The sequence below is a fragment of the Lates calcarifer genome, linkage group LG21, assembly GCF_001640805.2.
Source record: "Lates calcarifer isolate ASB-BC8 linkage group LG21, TLL_Latcal_v3, whole genome shotgun sequence".
NCBI lineage: Eukaryota > Metazoa > Chordata > Actinopteri > Centropomidae > Lates > Lates calcarifer.
In genome coordinates, this window is record NC_066853.1 from 4,941,052 (window position 1) to 4,963,635 (window position 22,584).

The window sequence follows — 22,584 nt, forward strand, 5'->3', positions numbered from 1 at the left end:
TGCGAGCAGATGTGGTGGTAGATTCACAGAAATGGCTTCGCTGATGGTGTCATATCTAATGACAGCTCTGACCCAAAGATAATTTTCCACTAAGGCCTCCAAAAACCTCATCTCTATGACCTCTTAGAAAACTATTTACTGGACCAGTGGTTAAAGAGAAAGAGTATGATTAAAGCTATCACATAGAAAAAATGTGTTAGTTTTACCATATAACAGGGTCACTGGTTTGATGTATTGCTAATCATTAGTGAGGGTAGATTTCAAAAAATAGATCTGTAGTATATTATGGAGGGGGCGCTCCAAATAATTAAGAGGTAGAGGTTTGTTTTCTCACAGTAAGTTGAATGGTTCAAAAATCAAGACTAGCTGTGATGGCAGAGGAAATTAATGAATAATGTTCTCTCTTCCCTCAAACACTCAAATCCCATCTGCTCCAGTGGAGTTGCTCAGTGGCAAAAACAGCAAAGGATTGTTTGTAATATGCAGCCTCCAGGTCTGAGCTGTGGTTTCGAGGTGTGCTCACTTGCCTCTATGATACTTTTGCACTAGAATGGTACACCAAATCATTTGAAAAACATGATGCATTCACCTACCAGAAAGTCATTCTCCCCAATGCACCACATATTTTTCTGAATGCTCCAGTGGCAAACTGAGAGGTGAGCAGGAGACCAGGGAGTTATCACAGTGTTAGGAGGTTTAAAAAAAAAAAAAAAAAAAAAAGAAATAATGACATTTTTATGAGCTGTTCTTCCTGGCAAGAAGAGAATAGTGCTTTTTTATTGTATACACTCTCAGCTTTTGCAGTAAAATCATGTTGCTGTTTAATGCCAGGTAAGATTGCTAAAGTTTAAAGTTGCAACTGTTGATGGATGTCATTTTCAGTGGAAAAAATAATTATCATCTTTCCAATTCTATTTTTTTTTTCTATTTTTTCCTATAAGTGCACAAAGCAGCTCCTTTTCTGCCTCTTAGTTTCATTATTTTTCTCCTATACTTCATGAGAGGTTTTTTATGTAACTGGAAGACATTTCATAATCAACATACTCACTGAGTAATAGGATGGAAAAATACTTACAAATAAAATTACTAATTAACATTCGAGTGGGTATTAAATGTCAACTTTTTTTCATTGTGAGACAGGTGTAGTGTTCCCCAGCAATTGAGGAGGATATTAAAGTCAAATGACTCTTTACTTTCAACACTAATATATTTCATTGTGCCAGTTTTAAAAGATCTCAAAAGATGTTGGCAAGGTAATTAACCTAATTTATTCTTCCTTAAAATTAAAAGTGTGATGTGAAATATAGATCACTTCAATTAACTGCTTTTAACAACTCTTGAAAATATCTTTCTGAGGTGAGTTATGTTAAACAAAAAAAACTATTTAACCTCAGTGACCATGGTTAAAAAAAGCTATATTTTCACTTAATAAATATAAAGTAGAATGGTAAAGCAATTAACTGATTCAGTAAAAGAACCCTTGTGTGGTCCAGAATTAAACAAGACTGATTAAATAAAACCCAGAGATACATTTGATATCAAGTCAAAGGCATGCTGAATATTAATGATGTATAAATTTATGAGCTTTTGCTTACTTGGTAAATTCAGTACCATCCCTCAGAGGCTTCTTCCCTGTGCATTCCCTATTACTGACCCAATCAAGGCTTTTCCTGCATGCCAGCCAGGTCTCAGTGGGTCATTTTAATTTCTGACCATTTTAGATGACGAGAGTTGAGTGAAATCCTCCTAAAGGATGAGTAATAAGTGTGTCTCAGTGTTTTCTATGAACTCAAATATATATTGAAGACAAACTATATATTGAAGACAAACTTACATCAGCATTCATAAATAGAAAAATAAGCTTTATTGTGTGCAAATACATTGTCTTAAGCAGCCACATCCAGTAAAAACATGTATTTTACAGTGGAGAAGGTGCGTAATGAGTCTGCAAGTTAATCCTGAGGTTTTGCAATAAAAATCATTTTTTCAGGAGACACTACTATGGTATGGTACCATAGTAGAGTATGGTGCACATACAGTGCAAGGTTTCTAGCTTGTTATTTGCTCACGGTAACTCAGTTGCAGTTGTAACTTTAAGTCAAGCTAAGTTAGCTTCTGTTATGTTAGCTGGCTCAGGATTTGTGTAACTTTTTTTGTGAGAAAGAAGGAAATCTTTCTTAAAAAGAGAGTCACCCTGACTGAAAATTATAGTATATAGCAGAGGTTTTGTAAACAAACTCAGTTCAAACCAGGACTGAAATGCCAAGAAATATTTGACTTTATTTCAACAGATTGCTAAAAAGACAGCTCACAGTTTCTCCTAATGTTGGCTAACACATGGATAAGCTGAGGGGTGGCTCTTTTCTGTGTTTCTTTTCCTCTCTAGAGGTCAGAAATCATATAATGCAGCTTTAAATATACTTTGAGAAAAAACAACCCTTTCCATCTCAATCTTGTCAATCTAGCATGGTTAAAAGTATTCTTCACATGGCTCCTGGCAGTGATGTGGAAATTTATCAGTTTGTAATGTGGCATGGTGTTGAATTCAATGCAGCAGCCAGCTAACCCCTTTTCTAAGATTAATGATTTCAGACAGGTCCAGAGCGACGAGGGAAACAATCCTGATTGTGTCAGAAAGGATATTACATTGACATATCCCGTGTCTGACAGCTAATGCGTTCTGCTTTAGAAGTGACTCACGCACAACTATGAATTTCATCACATGGACTTCACAGAAACATGCATGGCATCTATAATGTCCTTATAGTGCAAAATGCTCATTAATACCCAGAAAAACATATTTATCTTCAGTAACAATTTTGCAGACATTCTAATGTGATTTGCTACTTAAGAGGCACCTTGAGGTACTTGACGTATGAAGTGGTTAGATGAAAGAACCTCTTTTGAAATGTCTTGCCTTTTGATTTTACAAGGTCAATGACATTTTAATTATATTATTCAGAATCCTGTATGCTCAAACAAGAGGGAGGGCACATAGTCAGATTACGGTTTTATTTAATAGAAACCTTGCATTAAAGTGTAGAAATGAGGAGATAATTACTGCTGGTTTATACAGTGACAATGAGCAAGAGTTTGACTCAGCCAATGATTAGTGGGTAGTGATATGGTGGTTGAAATATATATGTAGCTTTCCTGAACTTTGTCAGAACACTTTGATAATATGTACCTGGCTAACTCTCAGTGGTGAGGATGAATAATCTTCTCATTGTATGGTGTGCTATAAGTAAAGGAAATCCATACATTTGTCAGGCTAATCTAAAGCTAGCAGTGCAGTAAAGCAAGTCCACAGTGATCTCCCGCTGGTCAACATAGTAGTTTTGTTTCTTTGTTGAGAAAATGTTTGATGTGCTTCACCATAGCAGGATCTTCTTTCCCTCATAAACACAGAGCAACAGTGAGCCTCCTCTTAAGAGATGGCAGGGAAATGCATCTTGACTTTGTGGTTGACCACACTGTGCCCTGTTGCCCACGCAATTTGTTCTAGTCAGTGACTTTGTTCTGTCCCGCACTGGTTAACATAGACTCTCAGAGCCCTCCCCTGAGCGTTTGAGGGAGAGTGAGAGCTACTGAGCGCTACCAACCGATTCCAGATGGCTTCCACAATGTAGGGCTCAGAGGATGAGTGCTGAAAAGAAGATTGATTTCCTTTGTGGAGTATGACAAGCCATGCACTAGAGCGCAGCTCTCCAGACACACAGAAGAGGCTCAAAAAACATATTCCTACTTTTTTTATTTTTTCATATCAATCAGCTTTGCTGTAAAACTACAGGCTAGACTGTTCTGAGAGTTTGCTTCTGGTTTCCCAAGGGACAAGATGTGTGTATTCATGAATTTGCCGCTGTTTTTTTTTTCTTCCAATTTTACACCTTCTCCATCAAAGCTTATCTGGTGAACTGTTTGTTCCACTGCTCTTCTGTTTGTATATCATTTAAACTGCTTAGAAACCCAACTTGAATTTGAGCTATTGAAGATACATTCCCGTATGTGTTAGACTCTATGGTTATGCTGGTACCGAATTTGGTGTTCACTACCCAAAATCAAAATAGTTGGAGATTCTGTTTATTGATTATGAAAATGAATTGGTGGTTCCAGCACAACCAACCAACCATATTTGGTATAAATTTAGAGACCCAAAACATTTCATCCACACAACTGCCTGCACAATTACTTTCAACTTCACTCAGTCCTTCTTCACTCTTTGCAGACCTTGCTCCGGGATGGCAGAAGAGAAAGCACCGTGAGCACCCTCTACCTATCGCCTTCCAACATCGAGACAGGTCAGCAGATCATCTGTAAGGCCTCCAACAAGGCAGTCCCCAATGGCAAGGAGACCAGTGTCACAATTGACATCCAGCGTAAGCACACCACTACTCCCTTTCTGTTTCTGTCTTTATTGCTCTCAGTGTCTCTTCCTTAGAGAGAGATAGTGTGTTTTTGAAGTCCTTTGGTTAATGATGAGTACATATGGAGGGTGGGACAGTCTCTGTGTGACATGCATTACTCAAAATATGAGGTATTTCTCACATGTAGAGGCGTGAAACAGTCAGACAGGCATAGGTGACTAACACTCCGTAAACATCCAGGATTCATTTTAAGCTCTGATGGATATTTAAAATTGGTTTCCATTTTGCTTTCACACCATGTAGGTGGGAGGATGGATTGGTGATGCATCACTTTTTTGTTCGTTATAATGAAATATCAAAGGAGATGTCCATGTACTAAAATGAATGGGACTGTCTTTTTTTGGTCCAACTACCTGCCTGATGTGGCACTAGGCACACTGTCTCCACCTCTTTTATTTCCTTGCTCATGCCATCAATCTTTTTGATGAGAGTATGCACAATTCCCCTCTAAAATAGACAAAGTAAGCCCAGCGTGTAAAACACATTCAGCCTCAATTGTCAGGGAATCTTTTTTCGATCAAGAAGCATTCACAGTAAGAGAAGGGCTTTGAACAAAGGGATTTTGCATCACTCACAGCCCCTTCAACACCATTAAGTATGACTAATAAAGCAGAAAATGCTATTTAGAGAGCCATTATGACTGACGGCTCCATTCTTTTCATTATGTACACCACAAGAGGCAAGCATGGCAAGAGCGGGCACGGCACGAACAGGCCAACTCAGGCGCGGGAGTAAAAATGATTAACAGTTGTTAGTGTTTGCAACCCTTGCAGTTTGTCCTCGTCATTTTTTTGTCAGGCAGTCAGAGAGGGAAGTCTGCCCACATGTAAACTGATTTGTCACCATGTATAATGATGTGTCTGTGATAAATGCTCACCATCATGGCATCATCCTCGCTTCTGAATGTACGATTTAACCCTGAAAAATGAGTGCAGCAGATTTCTAATTAGCATTCCAAAATGTGCTCTTTACACAATTAAAGCTCCTGAAAACATTTTTCACAGTGTGAGATCAAACTGAGCGACAGCAGAGACTAATTGTCGAGATTCAAATTGTCTCCCATAAGGCTTAGCCTCTCATTTCTCTGCCTCCATTTTCACTCCCCCACCCCCTCGGTAGAGTTGACAGGTAAAGTGTTCAGCACAGTTCAGCAGAGCCTCCAGAGTTTGTACTAAGATCCACTTCCAAATTAAGCTGCTTCTGGAATGAAACATGCTGTAATTGAACTTTGATTCATCCATGCTGGGTATCAATTTGCTTAATTTCAATGCTGCTTAATTTGATTTCAAGGTTCTTGGCTCATCAACAGTATTTGAACGACTGCATGCTTTTTTTTAAAAAAACTACAAAAAATATAAGCTGTGGTGCAGATTTCAATTCTGTTTTATGAATTGTACATTGTATGCTTACAAGTCTGCTTTTCCTGTGATTATTAACATGTATATGTCTATTTCTATACTTCAGTGAAGTGATAAAATTCCATTCACAAAAATGATATTGTGAGAATAATTGTGAAGTTGGAAATCTGGAAACTGTACTTAGATGTGAATGCATCACATGTTACAAAGAAGGTGAAAAGAGAGTAGCACCCAGTCTTTCTGTAGCAATAAAAACAGGCGCTAAATAAATAAATGATGGAGTGCTGGCAAGAGGAGTAGCAGATGAAACTTGACCTCCATCTCTTTAAGGAAACCTCATAGGTCTGGATAGGTCTGGCCTGTGCGATTGCTCCTCCACAGAGTTCAGTGTGGTAGGACAACTGAGTGGTAAATATTGATGGGAAGCAGCTGTAGCAGCTGCACACAAAAGCTGTGCTCTGATTCAGGGGCTGGATCCTCCAAAGAATGCAGCCAACAAAGGTGACTCCTTAAGTGACCTGAAAGCCAGGCTGAGCCAAATAAGACTAGATAATTCAGTTATTTTCACCAGGGAATTGTCTTCAAATGCCCAACAAAGTTTAAACAGCTGTAAGTGACTGAGGAAAGTTACATGACACATGATGCATCAACATAGCTTTAACAATATATCCAGAGAAGCTGCAGTTGCCTAAATTCCTATGCCTTACTGTATATATTGTTAAGTTTCAAGTGATGTTTTTCACATCTAGAGAGTAGTTTAAAATGCATCAGGCTTTATCTGCTTGATATGATGCGGACTATTCAGAAGATCCAAAGCCTAAACTGGAGCACAGTCAGTGAACAAGGAATAGTCTGGACACAATATAGACTCACAGACAGGCTCAAAGGAGTGTACACCTGCATAGGACAACACACAACATAGGGGAGACAGATGAGAGAAAGAACTTAGGCACAAGTACAAATCAAACACACACCAAGATGTGCTTCCCTCAAATCCCATCCCAATCAAACATCACATTGCCCCGATAACTCTATATCACAGCCAAAAATCTGATGTTATGATCCTATTATGGTTGCAAAGCCTCACAGTTTTCATGGAAGACTTGATTTCCACACTTTCTAATTCCAAGATCAAATTTAGTTGTGTTGTCCAAAAGGTAAAAAAAAAAAAAAAAAACTTGAGACTGGAGCACACTGATTAATTCACAGCCTTTAATTGTGCAAACAGACTAACTGTGAATTCATCGATGCGCTCCAGTCCCTTCTGTCCTCTGGTAGTTTGCTGTACTTGAGCAGAGAAGCACCTCACTTGGCTGCATTTTGCTGGAAGATCTCCATGAAGAGCTGTCAAACAAGGTAGACTGTGAAATGTAATCAAATTGACTTCAGTTTATTTCTCTTTCAGGCTTATGGAAAGGAAAATATTATTTCATTATAATTTACACATGAAATGCCATGAGTAAGGTGTCTGTCCTTACATAAAGGTAGTCATAATTGGTCGCCATGTTTAGTGCAAATAATAAATGCCCTTTCAGGTTTTTTGTTCACATCATGCTCTTATGAGTGGTGCTGCCTCAGTCCCATAACAAAATTTGAGGGATTAATATCAGTCTCTGGTGAACGGTTGCTATTAGTTTAAGTGGGACCCTGGTGAGGGCCAGATACAGTGCGTCACTGAAGCTCGACTACACTCTCCAGCCACTCCTGTCCTTCCAACATCTGACTGAGTAACATTCTAAATTACTGGCATAAGAGTCCATTTGTTCTGTGGGTAGAATTTTTACCCTAGTTTGGGTCACAATTATGAGTTTTTAAAAATTTCATTTGCCTTGATGAAAACCTTGATGAAAACAAATTTCAGAGCATGTAGTATTGTTAAAGCAGCATTTCTGTTGACTGTGTAGACAGTCATATGAGTTTCAACCTCCAAATGTCATTTTATTTTTTCCCTAACCAGAAGTATAAAATTACCAGTTGACAGCGATTGAATACAGGGTTAATGCCTTTCAAATATTTCCCTGACACTCTGTGTGATAGCTTGGTATTGAACGCACAGAGATGAAATTGATATTGATGCTCTCATCAAACACTCAGTAAGATGGCAAATAAGCAAATTTCCTCAAATGGCTGCATATCCCCTGAAAATGTGGATACTATCCACTGAGTGTTTATACCCTGTGAATAAATGCTAGTATTGGCTATTGCATGTCTCTTTGTGTGTAAGTCCCAATATTAAGAATTAAAAGTCTCATTTATTTTCCTGCCCTGAGTTATCTAATTGACCGTATTAGTGAGATAATGTTAATAGCAACAAAAGTAATTAAAATCTTCTTAGTCTGTCTGCCCTTCTCAACATTTTGTATTCCACTCACTTCTAAGCTTAGGTACCCTTTTTCTCTCAGCTCCATCCTTATAGCAATCCAAATGAGAGTAATCTACACGGCCCAGCACATTGCTCTACAGCTTAAACCAGCCTAAAATCCAATGCATTTCACAACAGTATTTTCTTTTTATCATCACTTTAATGCTCATGATTTACATCCACCTCAGCATTTTCATTCCTGCTGAAGTTCATACAGCGCTATCTGACCTAGGGTTAGACAAATTAGCATCTAAATACAGTATGTACTGGTGATGTTGCCAAAATGAAAAGAGTTTCGAGCCAACAGAGGTGATTCAGAGCCCTGGATAGACTGCTGACTTCAGTTGTCCATACCAGTCCATTAGCTGGCTGTAATTATTTGATAGCAGAGGGGTGGCTACCCCCTGATGCTGTTTTCTCCAGCAGCATGACTTAACTTGCATTACACCCTTTGGACTTTAATCAGTAAACTCCCTTACCCCCCAAGCATAAACCACTGCAGTGAAATATGATTCTGATTTCATGTCCCGCTGAATCCCACTCATCACACAACTTAAAATATTCCTCAAATATTTTCGAGTCCAGCTTCATATCTGCAGAGCATTGGCCCACATAGAAACACGCTTTCAAACACGTAGTGGGAAATGAATGCGCTGGGGACAAGCAAAGCCAAGGTTTTCTGTGTGTTTGCATTGCAAACAAGCTGAGCCATGTGGGGGGAAAATGAATGCCATTTGTTGAGACTAATTAATAAAGAACATGCAGATGTGCAATTGGGGAGGATTTGTTTTTGGTAGCTGGCTCAGCTACATGCTCTCCCTGCTTAATCAAGCAGATAATGGCAAATTCATCAGAGACAGAACTGGAAAGTGAGAGGGAAGGATAAGGGGGCAATAAAGAATTTTCTGTACATTAGATTAAGCTTTAATGATGCAGCAAAACAGAATTCTCTCATGTGATCTTATACAGTATGTCAAGACGTGATTTCTACATATCACACATCCAATGCCCTGAAGACCTCTCTCATGTTCTAAAGTAAGCTTTGACTGCTATCTTTTGATTGCATCTGTAACGAAATCTTGAACATATCAAGACACTTACAGATGTAGTACAAGGAATGCAACGCTCCTTATTTAACCTGCTGTATGAATAGCAGAACATCTGCCTTCATTAGACTGAGTAAATTCTTTGTTGTTCCACAGTTGAATATCTCATGATCAATATGTTGGACCTCAGGTTGTCAGTCGGTCTGTTCTCCCCTGAAGTATTCCACTCAGCCAGCCATATGACAGTCTGCACATATTGCTAAGGCTATAAGCCACAAGCGGATGGCCCACAGACAGCTTACCCATCCTTCAGAGGCAGCCGACACTCCTGGAGTTTGAGGCTGGTCCTACTGGAGAACAGCTGTCTACAGTGACCCGGAGAGATTGGAAATTGAGCTTTAAGAAAGGGAAAAAACAATTTATGTTGGCACTATCTCCAGGAAACAGAGAGAAGTTGGAAGATTGTTCCAAAAACACCATCTGGTCTCTACTTTGAACTAACCGATCAAAAGCTGTCGGCCAACTATAACACAACCCCCCCCCAACCCATTCATCCTGTTGTTTTCACTGGAGCTCCGATCAGTCTTACTATCCCCCTTTCCCTCCATCCATCCCTCCCTCTCTCTCTCCTTCACCACTACTCTCTTGACGAATGTGAGGAATTAACAGTCTTGCATATTGATGTGCCGTCGCATGATGCCTCAAATGCACTCGCTCAGCAACTCATGCATTTATACATCAAAGTAGCAAATGGACTTCTTTATTAAGTAGATGTCTGTCATATCTGAAAGGTCAAAGGTTATAGAAGTGACAGTGCCAGCTGTACAACCAAGGCCCTTGCTGACAGACTTTTGACAGTTGTAGCTCCCATAGTCATCTTTGCCTGTGGTTCTTCAGGGAGATGAACTCATCGACAAGTTGCTCATTTGACGTAGAAAAAAATGTAATGTCATCATGGCACTGCCATGAGAAGGAACTGAGGTCTATTTAAGGGAGGGTCAGTTTTTACGCCTCAGTCATTTGAGAAGAACTTTAATTAGTAGCCGGAATGACAGTAATGAGCATTTTTGTCCTTAGAAGTCTCTTGGCAGCAAGACCAGAGAAAAGGGTTGGCATGATTGAAAAGTACAGTATATGAATGCTTTTAGTGAAAAGGCACGTGAATTAGCTTCTACATTACTGTGTCTATTAGCACAGACACCACCTCCAGATCTCCCTCGCTGTCTTTTTATGTCTGCCTCTCTCTTTACTCTCCAGCTTCTTGCTGGATTTTATTACCACCTCCACCACTGCCACATCTGTCATTTTGCCCCTGAGGTTCCTGCTGCCCACATTTTTGTCCACACAATTAACTGCTCTCGATGCTAAAAACACCTACTGGGCAGCTAACACTGCTGCTCAAGGCATAAGATAGGTTTCCTGTTTTATTATGGCACACACCCACATGCCCTTTCAAATGCACACATACCCCCCTTAAACATGTGCCTACACATGCAAACAGACACACCGACTTGGCTGCACAGTACCTGGAGACACTTACTGGTTCACTGTGACTTCAGTCTTCCAGGATCCACAGTGTTGTTGTTTTCTTTCCTGGCCTGGGGAGAACTGGCACAGGTGGAGCTCATGGATTTGAAGGTGGTAGAGTGGTTGGTGGGGGTGGGGGGCAACAGTCCTAGAGGGAAATGAGTCTGCTGATGGGGAATATGGTGTGTATGTGTGAGTTGGGATGAATACAGCACCTGGACCACCCCCCCTCTCTGGGGCTTTGTGGCAGCTGAGCCAGCCCAGAGCATCTGCACAGCCACAGGGTAAAAAGCAGTTTTCCTACACTATGTGCCCACACACACGCACACGCACACACACACACACATACACACACAGAATCATTCTCCATAACTATGCACAGTGTTGTTTGGCTTCATTACAGCAATGTTTGTGTGCCTCTTTAATTCTGTGTGGATCTCTGTGCCCACTACTGCTCTTCATCTACATCCAAACACAGTCCCTGGTTAGTAGATTAGTATTATTGAGCACAAAGCAGATAGACTTAGTACACCTTTGAAACAGATGGCTGCACCAGTATTAAACCCAGAACCAGCTCCTTTCCCCTGTGACAGGTTCACTGTCCATGATCCATGATGCCTCACCAGTGTGACACTGGCACCACAAATGTTCATGGAAGTGGCATCTCAGAAAACGGTTACCCTTCTGTGCTTGTGGCATGTAACTGCTTTGGCAGGGCAAGTGTAACATAAAGTTTGAAGAAAAATAAAGTTTTTTCAGCATTATTTCCTTCTGATTTGGTAGGCAGCAGGATCATATATTAATGGAAATACCCAGGTCAAACTCAGATTAGTGCACACCATTTTCCATGTGTATGTGGTGTTATGTAAATATTTGGTTTCTTTAACAGCTAACTCATAATGTATATGTATATGAACACTCCACTCCATTCACATGATTCTCCATTAAAATAAAGGTCTGTTTTATGATTTTTTCTTGCTGCATTTGAAGCTCTCAATAAGATACAAGCAGCATCTTTTTAGAAACCCTGACAAACAGCTTCACCTACTTGAAATTCATTCTCTGAGTCTGTGGGGTAAATAGCTGTTTGTTTCACATGGGACAGGATTGATATGGAAATTAACACGTATCTTCAAAAAGAATCCCACCTTTGTCAATTAGGATAAATTAAGTTGTTTATTAAATTTGCATAATCTGACTGCTTGTTATTCTAAGAACTGTTTTAATTGTGTTGTATCACGGAGGTTGTTCATTGTTTTAATTGCAGTGGATTGCACTATGGACTATTCACTGTTTGCAAATTGCCATTTACTGAAACTCATTATCAAGTCAAGCTTTCCTTTGATTTGCTCCTCATAACATTGCTAATGAATATATGGGAGTAAAAATAGCATGTTCTCTCCCACACCTGTGAAATACAGTACAGTATTATTCAACTACTGGGCCTAGACCCCTAGGTGGGTGGCAGAAGGATTAAAATAGGGTTTCAAATTATTCAGGGGTAATTGCCTATTATTTGAGAGAAAATGCTGCCACAAACTGTGCTTAGTTGTCACAACTGTTCTAAGCGCTGCCACGGTGTACTGTGAGATAATCTGAATAAAAAGACTTTCACCCAGTGGTTTTAAATGGAGCACATTTACCTAGAGTGCTGTCTGTGTCATACACCTACATAAAAGGTTGCCAAATCTGTTTTGGGTCACAAGAAAAAAAACACATTTGGCAAATGTAGGTCCCCTGAATAAAACTGGGAATTTACTCTGCATGTCGGTGAGCAAGGCTGTTTTCTTTTGAGGTTGCATGTTTTCTAAACTATTTATAAGGTGTCTATTTTGTTTCCTCTTCAAAATGTGTGATATATTTTCTCTTTTCTTTCCAAGCCTCTTTCAGCCACAGAAAATGTCAACAACATAGTGTTTGTCTCAGGCTTACAGTTCACTACAGGATGTTTGAGGAGGCTGCCAGTTCTGTAATTGGTTGTCTTTGTGTCTCTATGTATTTTTTTTTAGATCTCCCACTTGTCAATCTCTCAGTGGAACCTCAGCCTGTTCTGGAGGGTAACCTCGTGAAATTCCACTGCTCTGCAAAGGCCAACCCTCCTGTCACACTCTACAGGTAATATCATCAAAAGAAGTGTTTCAACAGCACATGCCATGAATGCGCAAAACATGAATGCTCCTATAAAAAAATGTAAAAAAGAAAGTGTCGCAATTAACTTTAAATGAGGTCCTCTTTGATCAATTGCTGGTGTATAATATGTGTTCACATTAAGTCACTTCTTAACTGATAGCATTAATCACTGCCAGACACTTTCTTATGATACTGTGACACTGTTATATCTGCCCACACATTGAAATGAAGAGAAGAAAAACAATGAAAAACTGTCATGCTGAAAAATTTAATGAAACTACACCTTAGAAAAATCATTTGGGAAACCGTGTCATGTTCCAGTGGGTTGCAGCAAAGCAATGTGGTGCTTTGTTGCATAGCTGTTTCCTTTGTGGTCATATCATCTCCCTTGAACATTAAATGTCCATCAGTGTGTCAGAGGAAAGCTGGAAATATAATGTGCGTGACATCTGATGAAGCTGTCAAGATTACAGCTTTTTTCTGAGATTGGGTTGTGTTCCATGGTATACAGTAGAAAGACAGGTTCCCCCCAGGGGTCCGCTATTGTTTTTATGTTAGTGTGTGTCTGTGTGTGTGTGTGTGTGTGTGTGTGTGTGTGTAGTACAGTGTGTGGTACAATCTGTGGTACAGTGATTTAGTTTGGTTTAGTTTATTATTTCATTTATCATTGTTTTAATAACTCAAATGTTTCAAAAATTGAATTCTCTTTCATTCAAAATGTGGTCATTCAACTACACCTATAAGCAACAAGATGGTCAACTCACAGAGGAAGGTGCAAATGTGCCTTAAAATTAACAGTGCAGAATTAATATGAGTTAACAAAAGAGGCAACAGAAAAACTCCAGAACGTGAGGCAGAGGATACTGTAGTCTAATGAAAATTGAAAATTATATTTCACCCAAAATGCAGAAATATTGCTCTTTGAAACAATCTAGGCCCAGACATCACACACATCCTTCACATTCCTACTGCGAAGTAATGTGAAGGATGCTTCCTCCACTGGCACTGAACTTTGGCATAAGTTGTGCACTGCAGAATCAGACAATGAGAACTCCTAGGGATTCTGGGCTGGTATTCAAATAAATAAAATACAAAATATTTATTATTGTTTAAGGATTCATTCATTAAGGATCTCATTTTCATTTTCCATCATAAACCTGCTGCCAAACATCTTCAGCAACACAAACCCTCTGAAAATACTGTTGTAAATAAAATATAATCTGGCACATACCAAATCAAGTTAGAGAAAAAACAATGGCAGCAAACCAAACAAATGCATAGCTAGAAAAACAAGAGCCTTCCAACAGCTCATTTTGCAGCAATCTTTCTTACCCTACAATACCAATGGTCTTCCAAAACACATAAAGCTCCTGTCCTCTCACCCATTTTCTGTATTTATTAAACCTTATTGATGGACACATTCTCAGTAGCTCTTGTTAGTGATTCTTTTTACTATATCTGTAATTGTGATGAAACAACAAAATGGACAGTGATTATTCTCATAAAATCTTGCATGGCCTTCCAGAAGTGTAATACTGAAGTGATTTGTCAAGAGATGGTTTTCTGTGTGGGAGGTTTTAAAAACCAGGCAAAAAATAAATTGAATGAAATCGATAGCAAAGGGAATTGGCCGGCTCTGAATCTTGTAATGGTACTGGGAAATAAAATGGATGTACAACACACTCACAGGTGGCAAAACAGAGATGTTGCCTTTTTGATGGATTCTGCCCTTTTGAAAAAGAAAAGGAGGAGGGAGGGCAGTGATATTGTGGAAAACAAGGTTTGTATTTGATTGTGTAGGTTCACAGCAGAGACAGGACGTCTATTGCGCCTGCAGAGGGATTTCACCTCTATTGTTATGAGACTGGATCAATGCTAGAATCAGACTTCCCCCCAGGGTATCAAGAGCTAAGATGCAATGGCAGTTGAGATGACTTTTTCTTTTAGTATGAAAACAACAGAATGAAAAAAGGTTGAAAGAGGTTGAAGCTAAGGGAAACTAAAACCACCACTTCCCCTACTGCATCATTTCTTTCTTTCTCTTTTCTCTCGCTGTCTCTCTGTTGTCTTGCTCTCTGTCATTGACAGACTCCACTAAGGATTGAATAATAACCAGACAGACTAATAACTTTTGAAACTTCAAGGTTATACTCTCTCAGTTCTCCAGTTTCATAATCTCCCATTTAGAGTTATCTGCAATTTATACAAGCACGTCAGGACTTCCATGCACCATTGGAGTTCAGGACATGGTAGACAGGGGATTTTTGGGCCCTATAATGCTTGCCTGAGAGACTTCGACTAGGGAGAGCCCCCCACAAATTCCCCCTCGAGAGAGCAATATCACAGAGGAGAGCAGGAAGCTGGTCAAGCAGTGTGGGGCCATTATTCAGTGCTAATACACTCTGTCTACCCCAGATCAGATACGGCACAAGGACAGAGTAGTTCTTAGACGGATGGCCTCTTTTCCATCCCCAAGAGAGCCATCCATTCCCAATGTGCACTGCACCACTTTGCCATTCTCCAATTCACTGGACACTTGAGACACTGGCCCAAGATAGTGGGGGCACTAGTCAAAGGCATGGTGCTTTCTGCTGCCTACAGCCCTTTGTGATTGCCCCGGTAGTTCAATAAATCTGACTTTAAACATGAAAATGGAAATTAGATATATTCCTATAGATACCTGAACCTTCGCCACAACACAGCTCAAGGGTGAGTAAAGAGGGAAGGAAGTAGTCAGGGATTGGAGAGGACTTGTTGTGAAGGCGGGGTTGGGAGAGAAGATGAAAGTGGTGCTGAAAGTGTGAATGAAGTAAGAGTAATAGGCATGCTTTTCAGTCAGCACTCAGGGAATCAACACACTGAGAAGGAAACAGGAGTCGGTCAGAACATCTTCATTACTGTTTATAATGGTAGGAGGGCTAACTGGCATACATCACAATCACTCAACCACCCTCTGATGAAGACACAGAGGGTTTTCTCAGATCCAAACAAAACCCACCAGAGAGAAGAGAAAGAATAACAAACAAAGCAAATCAGGTCCCTCGTCTGCACATACAGCCATGCACAGAGCGACAACAAAACCCCCTCCTTTGCAGCAAACAACATCCCAATCCTCTTCACACTTACATTCTCAGTGTTTTCTCTGCTGCTGCTGTTGGAGTGTTTGTTTGCTTTTGACTGACACTACAATTGCCATACCTTCCTGCTTTGCAAACCTTGGAGGAAGCTAATTGATACATTTTGCTTGATGCCACTTTTGGGCATGACTGACTATTCCCTAACCACATTCTTTATGCCTACATTACCTGCAGCCAAACATGCTTAAATTGTGTGAAAGAAAGTACTGTTACTTTAAAGTGTTACTCTTAAAGAAGAAAGCGTGAGTACAATACAATAGGTGCAATACGTGAAATATAATTGGTTCAGTAATGCACACCATAATTGCAAAGTGGTAAATTAATATGGAGCTGTCCTGCAAACACACAAATCAATGCAAGCTGGAAATTACCCTGAAAAGTTGGGACTAAACTCTAAAAGTGTGTAATAACCCTGAAAAGTTCAGCATAACCCTGAAAAGTTAATGCTATAGATATCCAAGAAGTCAGAGAAAAAAGTCTGCATATCCCTGTAAAGTTATTCCCAACTTTTTATGGAATAGAATAGTGAATAATGGAATAGTCTATAAGATATCTTGTTTTCCAATAGATACACATACATGTACATATCTGTAGAGTACACTTCTACATAATAATTCCCTGGCAGATCATAAAAATCCTGTAATTTAAATCCAGGTCAAAAATATTGCATGCTGTTACTAACTCTGCATATTTATTTTATATTCCACTGAGAATTCAGTAGTCATCACTTTCAGTATGCATGTAATGGAGACGGGAACCGCACTGTGCTGTGCTTAACCATGCTGATAATAACTGTGGGGCCTGATTTACTGTGGGTGTTGATGCTGATGGCACAGATACCTGTCTAATTTAATTGTTACTGTTTTATTGCCTTAATCACATTCAGCAAATACAAAACTCTCCCCCTCTTCCACATCTCCTTCATCCTCAGCCTCCATTAACAGCAAACCTGTTTATCTATATAACAGTGTTAGCTTACACACCCGTGCACACTCAAAAACACACACCCGTACGCATGGACACACACACACATACACACAGACTCAGACACTCAAGCGTACACGATTCACACCCTTTGTCTGAATCAAATCCCTGAATAGGATGCAGCGGTGTAAAGTGAGTCAGCTATTGAGTAAGCTTGCGCTGGCCCTTCTAACCTCCCAAAGGGAATGCAGGTGTTTGTGTTGCCCTGGGCCAGCTATGTTTAGACATGAGTCTTGGACAAAACCCAGCACACCAACAGAGCTCCCATGCTCCCTGTGGACGGCGGCATTCTGTCTGTGTTTCCTCTAACACTGTCAAGGGCTCCCAAACCTGGCAGCGGCAACCTCCACTTGGGAGCAGCCGGCTGCCTAAACATCTGTGCTTACCTTGTTACAACTCCTACAGTATGAGCTAGAAAAGTGTAGGTGGAAATAAGTGACATATTGATATTTATGTGGTTGTCAAAACCTGTGTCACCATCTTTACTGTCCTTGTGATGGTCTTGATAATCAAAACCATCTTCATTAGTAGATGGCGCTTGCCCAGTTGTCACTTAACAATGGACTTTGAAAATCATAACCAGCGTAATTCATACCATCCTCATCAGCATCATCTTCATTGTTGACATCATTCTCATCCTCATCATCGTTATCATTGTTATCATCATCCTAATCATTGTCATTATTGTCTTCATCATGATTACCACAACTGATACCAGTGTAATTAATATCATCGTCATCGTCATCATATAAACAACAGCGGAAACATTCATAATGATATTCTTATTTTTTCTCATCATCATTAACATAATGTTTTTCACTTTGTTCACCTTTCAGTTTGTAACATCCACATGACTTGTTCCCTCTGCTAATATTCTGAGATTATTCTGCTACTTAAAGAATTAGTCTTTGTAGATACATGTCTATACTATATTCTCTTACCAAGTTATCCAAGTGCTGCTACTACTACTACTGGATCAGTTATAGAAAAAAGCCAGACAGGCCAAAAACATCCGTCTGCCCCAATTTAAACATTTTTGGAAACACAGGTGTTGCGGAGCTCTCAGCTGTGTCCTTGTCGCACAAGAATACAACTCTGAAAAGAGCTACTGCTGAAGAAACAAGCTCAAAAAAATCCCATGAAGCCCAATTAGAATTCTGCTTCACTTCACTTACTGATTGAATGAGGTAATCTGTTCTCATTTAAATGATAGCATTTCAGTCAAGCATGGGGCCAGCTTAGTCATGGAAAACAAATGAGTTCCCTATCCCGTGAAAAAACTGCTCTCAGTACTGGCAGGAATATAAAATGGAGACAGGCACCGTTTCCGTTGTCATTGTTTTCATTTGCCACATCAGCATGCAGCCACATGTCTATTGTAGAGGATGGCAGCTTTAAGATGCTTGACGCATTGTATATCCCACAGCAGCATCTAAATTTTCCAAAGAGACCCAAGACATCCACAGATGCTTTTGCTTCACTTTTATAAATGGGCCTTGTCTGTTGAAACAGCAGCGAGCCATCCACACCATGCAGAGCGAGACACCACTGTCCGTGACATCATAAAAGTATCACCTAAACACTCGGGGAGTGTCTGTATCCCCGTCACAGAAACTATCATTCACAAACACAAACAGATGTTCTTTATGTGATCCCATGTCAATTTATTAACGTCAGCTGTTGTGTGTAATACAGTATGTGTCAACCAACGTCTTCAAAGGTGGAGGAGCTACCCATTTGTCATTCTGTGATTTGTTTTTCTTAGCTGGCACCCTGTGCCGCGCTCTCTGCCTGGCGTAATGAGGAACGTGCTGTCTGCTCCGAGTCGCCGGGGAGCTTGTCACAGCATGGAGGGCTGCCACAAAAATATGCTGAAGCCAGCACAGAAAACCTGCCCCAGAATGATGATTTATTCACACAAAGGAAAGCTATTGACATAAGGAAGTGTGAAAACCTGTCTTAATGCCTTTTCCCCCTTTTCCTTCATTTCTCCATTTCTTCCTGTCTCTCCATTCCCTGCCTTCTAATCCTCACTCCAGGTGGGCCAAAGGAGGAAGTATAATCAAGGAGGTCTCTGGAGACACGTATGAGGTCATTGTGGACCACTCCTTCTTTACAGAACCTGTTTCCTGCGAGGTCACCAACCCTCTCGGCAGCACCAACATTAGTCGCAATGTTGATGTTTACTGTGAGTGGCTCCTTAAGCAACAATCCAAAAGCTGGTTCCACCACAGCTGATGCTTAATTATGGATGAATTATAGACATTTAATGATGTTTATTTCAACAGTTGGCCCTCGCATGGCTGCGGAGCCTCAGTCCTTGCAAGTGGACCTTGGATCTGATGCTGTGTTCAACTGTGCATGGACAGGAAATCCCTCTCTTACCATAGTGTGGATGAAGAGGGGATCTGGAGTGGTGCGTATATTGATTTGCACTGCTTCCAAGCATGTTTTATAGATGATCACATACTGTGACATAAATACATGCAAAGCTGTTTTTCTCTTATAAAGCCTGTTTTATGAGCCCAGCACCTTCGGGCCCTTAATATATGGAGTACTCTAGGTTGTTATTTTACGTGATGGCCCTGTGTTTTGAAATGATTTTCAGGCCATCACAGTCCCAACCTCTTGGCGACCTGCTCTCACATGAGATCTGTTGATTTGATCCACAAATTCAGACTCATTCCACCTCTCCTTTTGTCAACATCAAAGGCCAAAGCCAGCCTGTTTGCTCCACTGAGCTCAGACCCTAAATTGGATTTTAATAATTGAGGAGTGGTGCCCTTTAAGGTATTAAATGGTCCATGTGCTGCTTTGCTATTTCCCCCACAGCACTGCTTTGTTGCTATCTCAAATGCAAAGGTGCCTTTACTGTCATTGCATTTGATGATCTTTGCCTTTTTTTTACTTCCTGCAGGTTCTTAGCAATGAGAACCTCCTGACACTGAAATCTGTGAGACAGGAGGATGCTGGGAAATATGTTTGCCGCGCTGTGGTCCCCCGTGTAGGAGCAGGGGAGAAGGAGGTTTCTCTCACTGTCAATGGTAAGCTGTATTACTGATGTAACTTTCACACATACAGGCCCAGATGCACACCCACAAAATTGTCAAACGTATACACATAGTACACAAGTGTGAGTCTTGAGGTCTGGGGTCAATGGCAGCAAGAAGAAAGCAGTTTGCCACAGGAGTCAGTATTCTGCTTCATCTGTGGTTTACAAAAGCCATACCTCTATAAAATTTCCAACAGGATATGCTGATTTATTTCTCTCCTGTAGTCTTTTTTTGTTTTGTTTTGTTTTTTCGTTTTTTGGAGACATGGTTAATTTTACCAGGCAGGTATAGTAACAAAACACAAGCCATCACAGAGACACACAGCACCATGATGTGGCACATTGTGTGTTCATGCAAATGAATTTTCCTGACAAATGTAATGTGATAAAACGGAACTGTTTCATCAACTGTGATCACCGTGAAGCCTTTAAATATGAAAAGCAATAAATATAGACTTAGTCTTTTCAAGACATGGTCGCACATTTCATAAACAGGTGAAATGTACTTGAATGCTAATTATATTCTGCATGAGTCACAGGGAAGCTGCCTTTTCTGAGGCACTGACTGACTAATGAATACCAGCCTTGGTGGGAGACCTGGCAACTCTCAAACAAATGACTTCATTATCAGTGCTTGATATTCAGGGAGCATGCTTTGGTGTGGCAGAGGTTCTTAGTTGTGGGATTTACATGTATCTTATTTTCCCTGTGTCCATCTGAAAGAAACCTGGGCCAAAGCAAAACAAAAAAAAAAAGAAAGAAAGAAAAAGGAATAGAAAAAAAGGAAAACACAGACAGCTTTAAGATGCTCCAAGATGATGCTGAGTTAAAATGCTGACAGTGTATCATTGTACATTTTGAAAGCTAACAAAAGAGTTTGCCTGTAAGCAACACTGGTGCTGATTTGGGGATGAAGATACGTCAAGTAGCAAACAGTGTGTGTAAAGATTTTCTTTTCAAAATCCAGACGTTAGCTTTGCATATCAGAGAGAATGGGATACCAGTATTCCCTCCAGCACAAGATCACAACCATGACTTTCTATGAACTGCAATGAGCTTCCTCCTTCTAAGCTAGGAATTCAGTTGAATTCAAGGCAGAAGAGGCGTAAGGCAAAATCATGACTGATTCTATTGTCTCTCATTCTGCTGTTAGCAACCTATACTGGCAACCCTTCAGCAGCCTCAGTATGCAAACAGAATATATAATAGCCAGTGTACCAGTTTATTCTGATGCATCTCTTCTCTGCTCATGTAACTATGGAGATTGTGTTGTTTTCAAAAATGAAGTCATGAGAGAAAGAAGATGGATTGTTTTAATAAAGATTATAACACTACACCACTCCAAGCACACTGGGAAACATACAACAAAGCTGAAATGGCATGTTTATTTAGTCTCTGCAGACTTCATTCAAGCAAGTTCTGGATGACTTGTAGTCCTTTTATTTGTTTATATTCTCCCTCTCTTCTTTTGCATCTTGCACCTCCCTTCCTGAATTGGTATTTGACATTCAAAAGCTTCCTTTCTTTTTACCCCTCTGAATAATTGGAATTCATCTCTCTTTTCCAAACCACATGAGGAATCCTGAGTCATTTCTTACCCGGTCCTTGAGGCGAATCAGATTGTCAAACTTGTGAAAGTGCAAACACTGCGGTTGAAGTGGGGGATGGGGGGTGGGAGGGCTCTCTCCCGAGGTTCATTGATTGTCCTGTGCCACTGTCTCCACTGCAGATGAATGTGAGCGCTCTTTACCTCTTATCAGCCTGTAAGCCCAACATCACTGACAGTCGGCAGGACTCAATTGATTCTGACAATGAATAACTAGCACAACGGATGAGTGAGCTTTTCGGGAGGACGACCATGATACAGTAACATCATAGGCACTGCTCTGCATATTTAGAGTATTCATGATGTGGTGGTGTCTGCTGCACATTTGAATGCTTCTATGCTGTTTGTTTTCCCTGCAGTTATCCCCTCGATTCCTTAATGCCATCATTTAAATTACATGTGTTTATAATTTGTCATTCCTCTGTCTCTCTCCTCTCTGCCGTTGTGTGTCACTGGCTCCCACTGTGGCATACCACATAGACATGAGGATTCCTACTTTCCCTGGGGAAGAATGTAATTTAATTATAATCAAACAGCTAGCAGGGGAGGCAGTTTGTGTTTAAGTCACTAATGGATACATATTGCTTACTCTAGTCAAACATTTTCAGAATGGAATGCTCCTCAGCATTTCATATGCATCATATCCTCCAAGTGGCTGCATGTATGAAGAGGGGGGGCTGTGCACGTCCATGCATGTGATTACTTATATAGCATACAAAATATATGCATGGCTTTTTCCACAGTCCTGCAGAAGTTGGAACTATCTGACATGCTTGAAAGGATTTAACTCGTATATGCTAAAGGACCATATATTCATGCAATACATATTAATTGATATATCCATGTGTGTGAGTAGATCTGTACAGCCATTAGTGTTTGTGAGTATGTGTGTGTCTTTGGGCTAAGAGATATGTATAAGGACACACATACAGTACTTGGGGAGCCCGGGGAGAGAAAG

The 22,584-nt window shown here is 40.3% G+C and overlaps 1 protein-coding gene across 5 annotated transcripts in view; it reads left to right on the forward strand.

Moving 5' to 3' along the window:
* kirrel3b (kirre like nephrin family adhesion molecule 3b) overlaps window positions 1-22,584 on the forward strand; it is a 204,368-nt gene that overhangs the window by 162,007 nt on the left and 19,777 nt on the right. For all 5 annotated transcript variants that reach the window (XM_051065444.1, XM_051065447.1, XM_051065445.1 and 2 more), the window contains 5 exons: window positions 4,226-4,376; window positions 12,727-12,832; window positions 19,008-19,156; window positions 19,257-19,384; window positions 19,886-20,012. In XM_051065444.1, coding sequence (XP_050921401.1) covers window positions 4,226-4,376; window positions 12,727-12,832; window positions 19,008-19,156; window positions 19,257-19,384; window positions 19,886-20,012 — 661 coding nt within the window. The remainder of the gene's footprint in view (window positions 1-4,225; window positions 4,377-12,726; window positions 12,833-19,007; window positions 19,157-19,256; window positions 19,385-19,885; window positions 20,013-22,584) is intronic.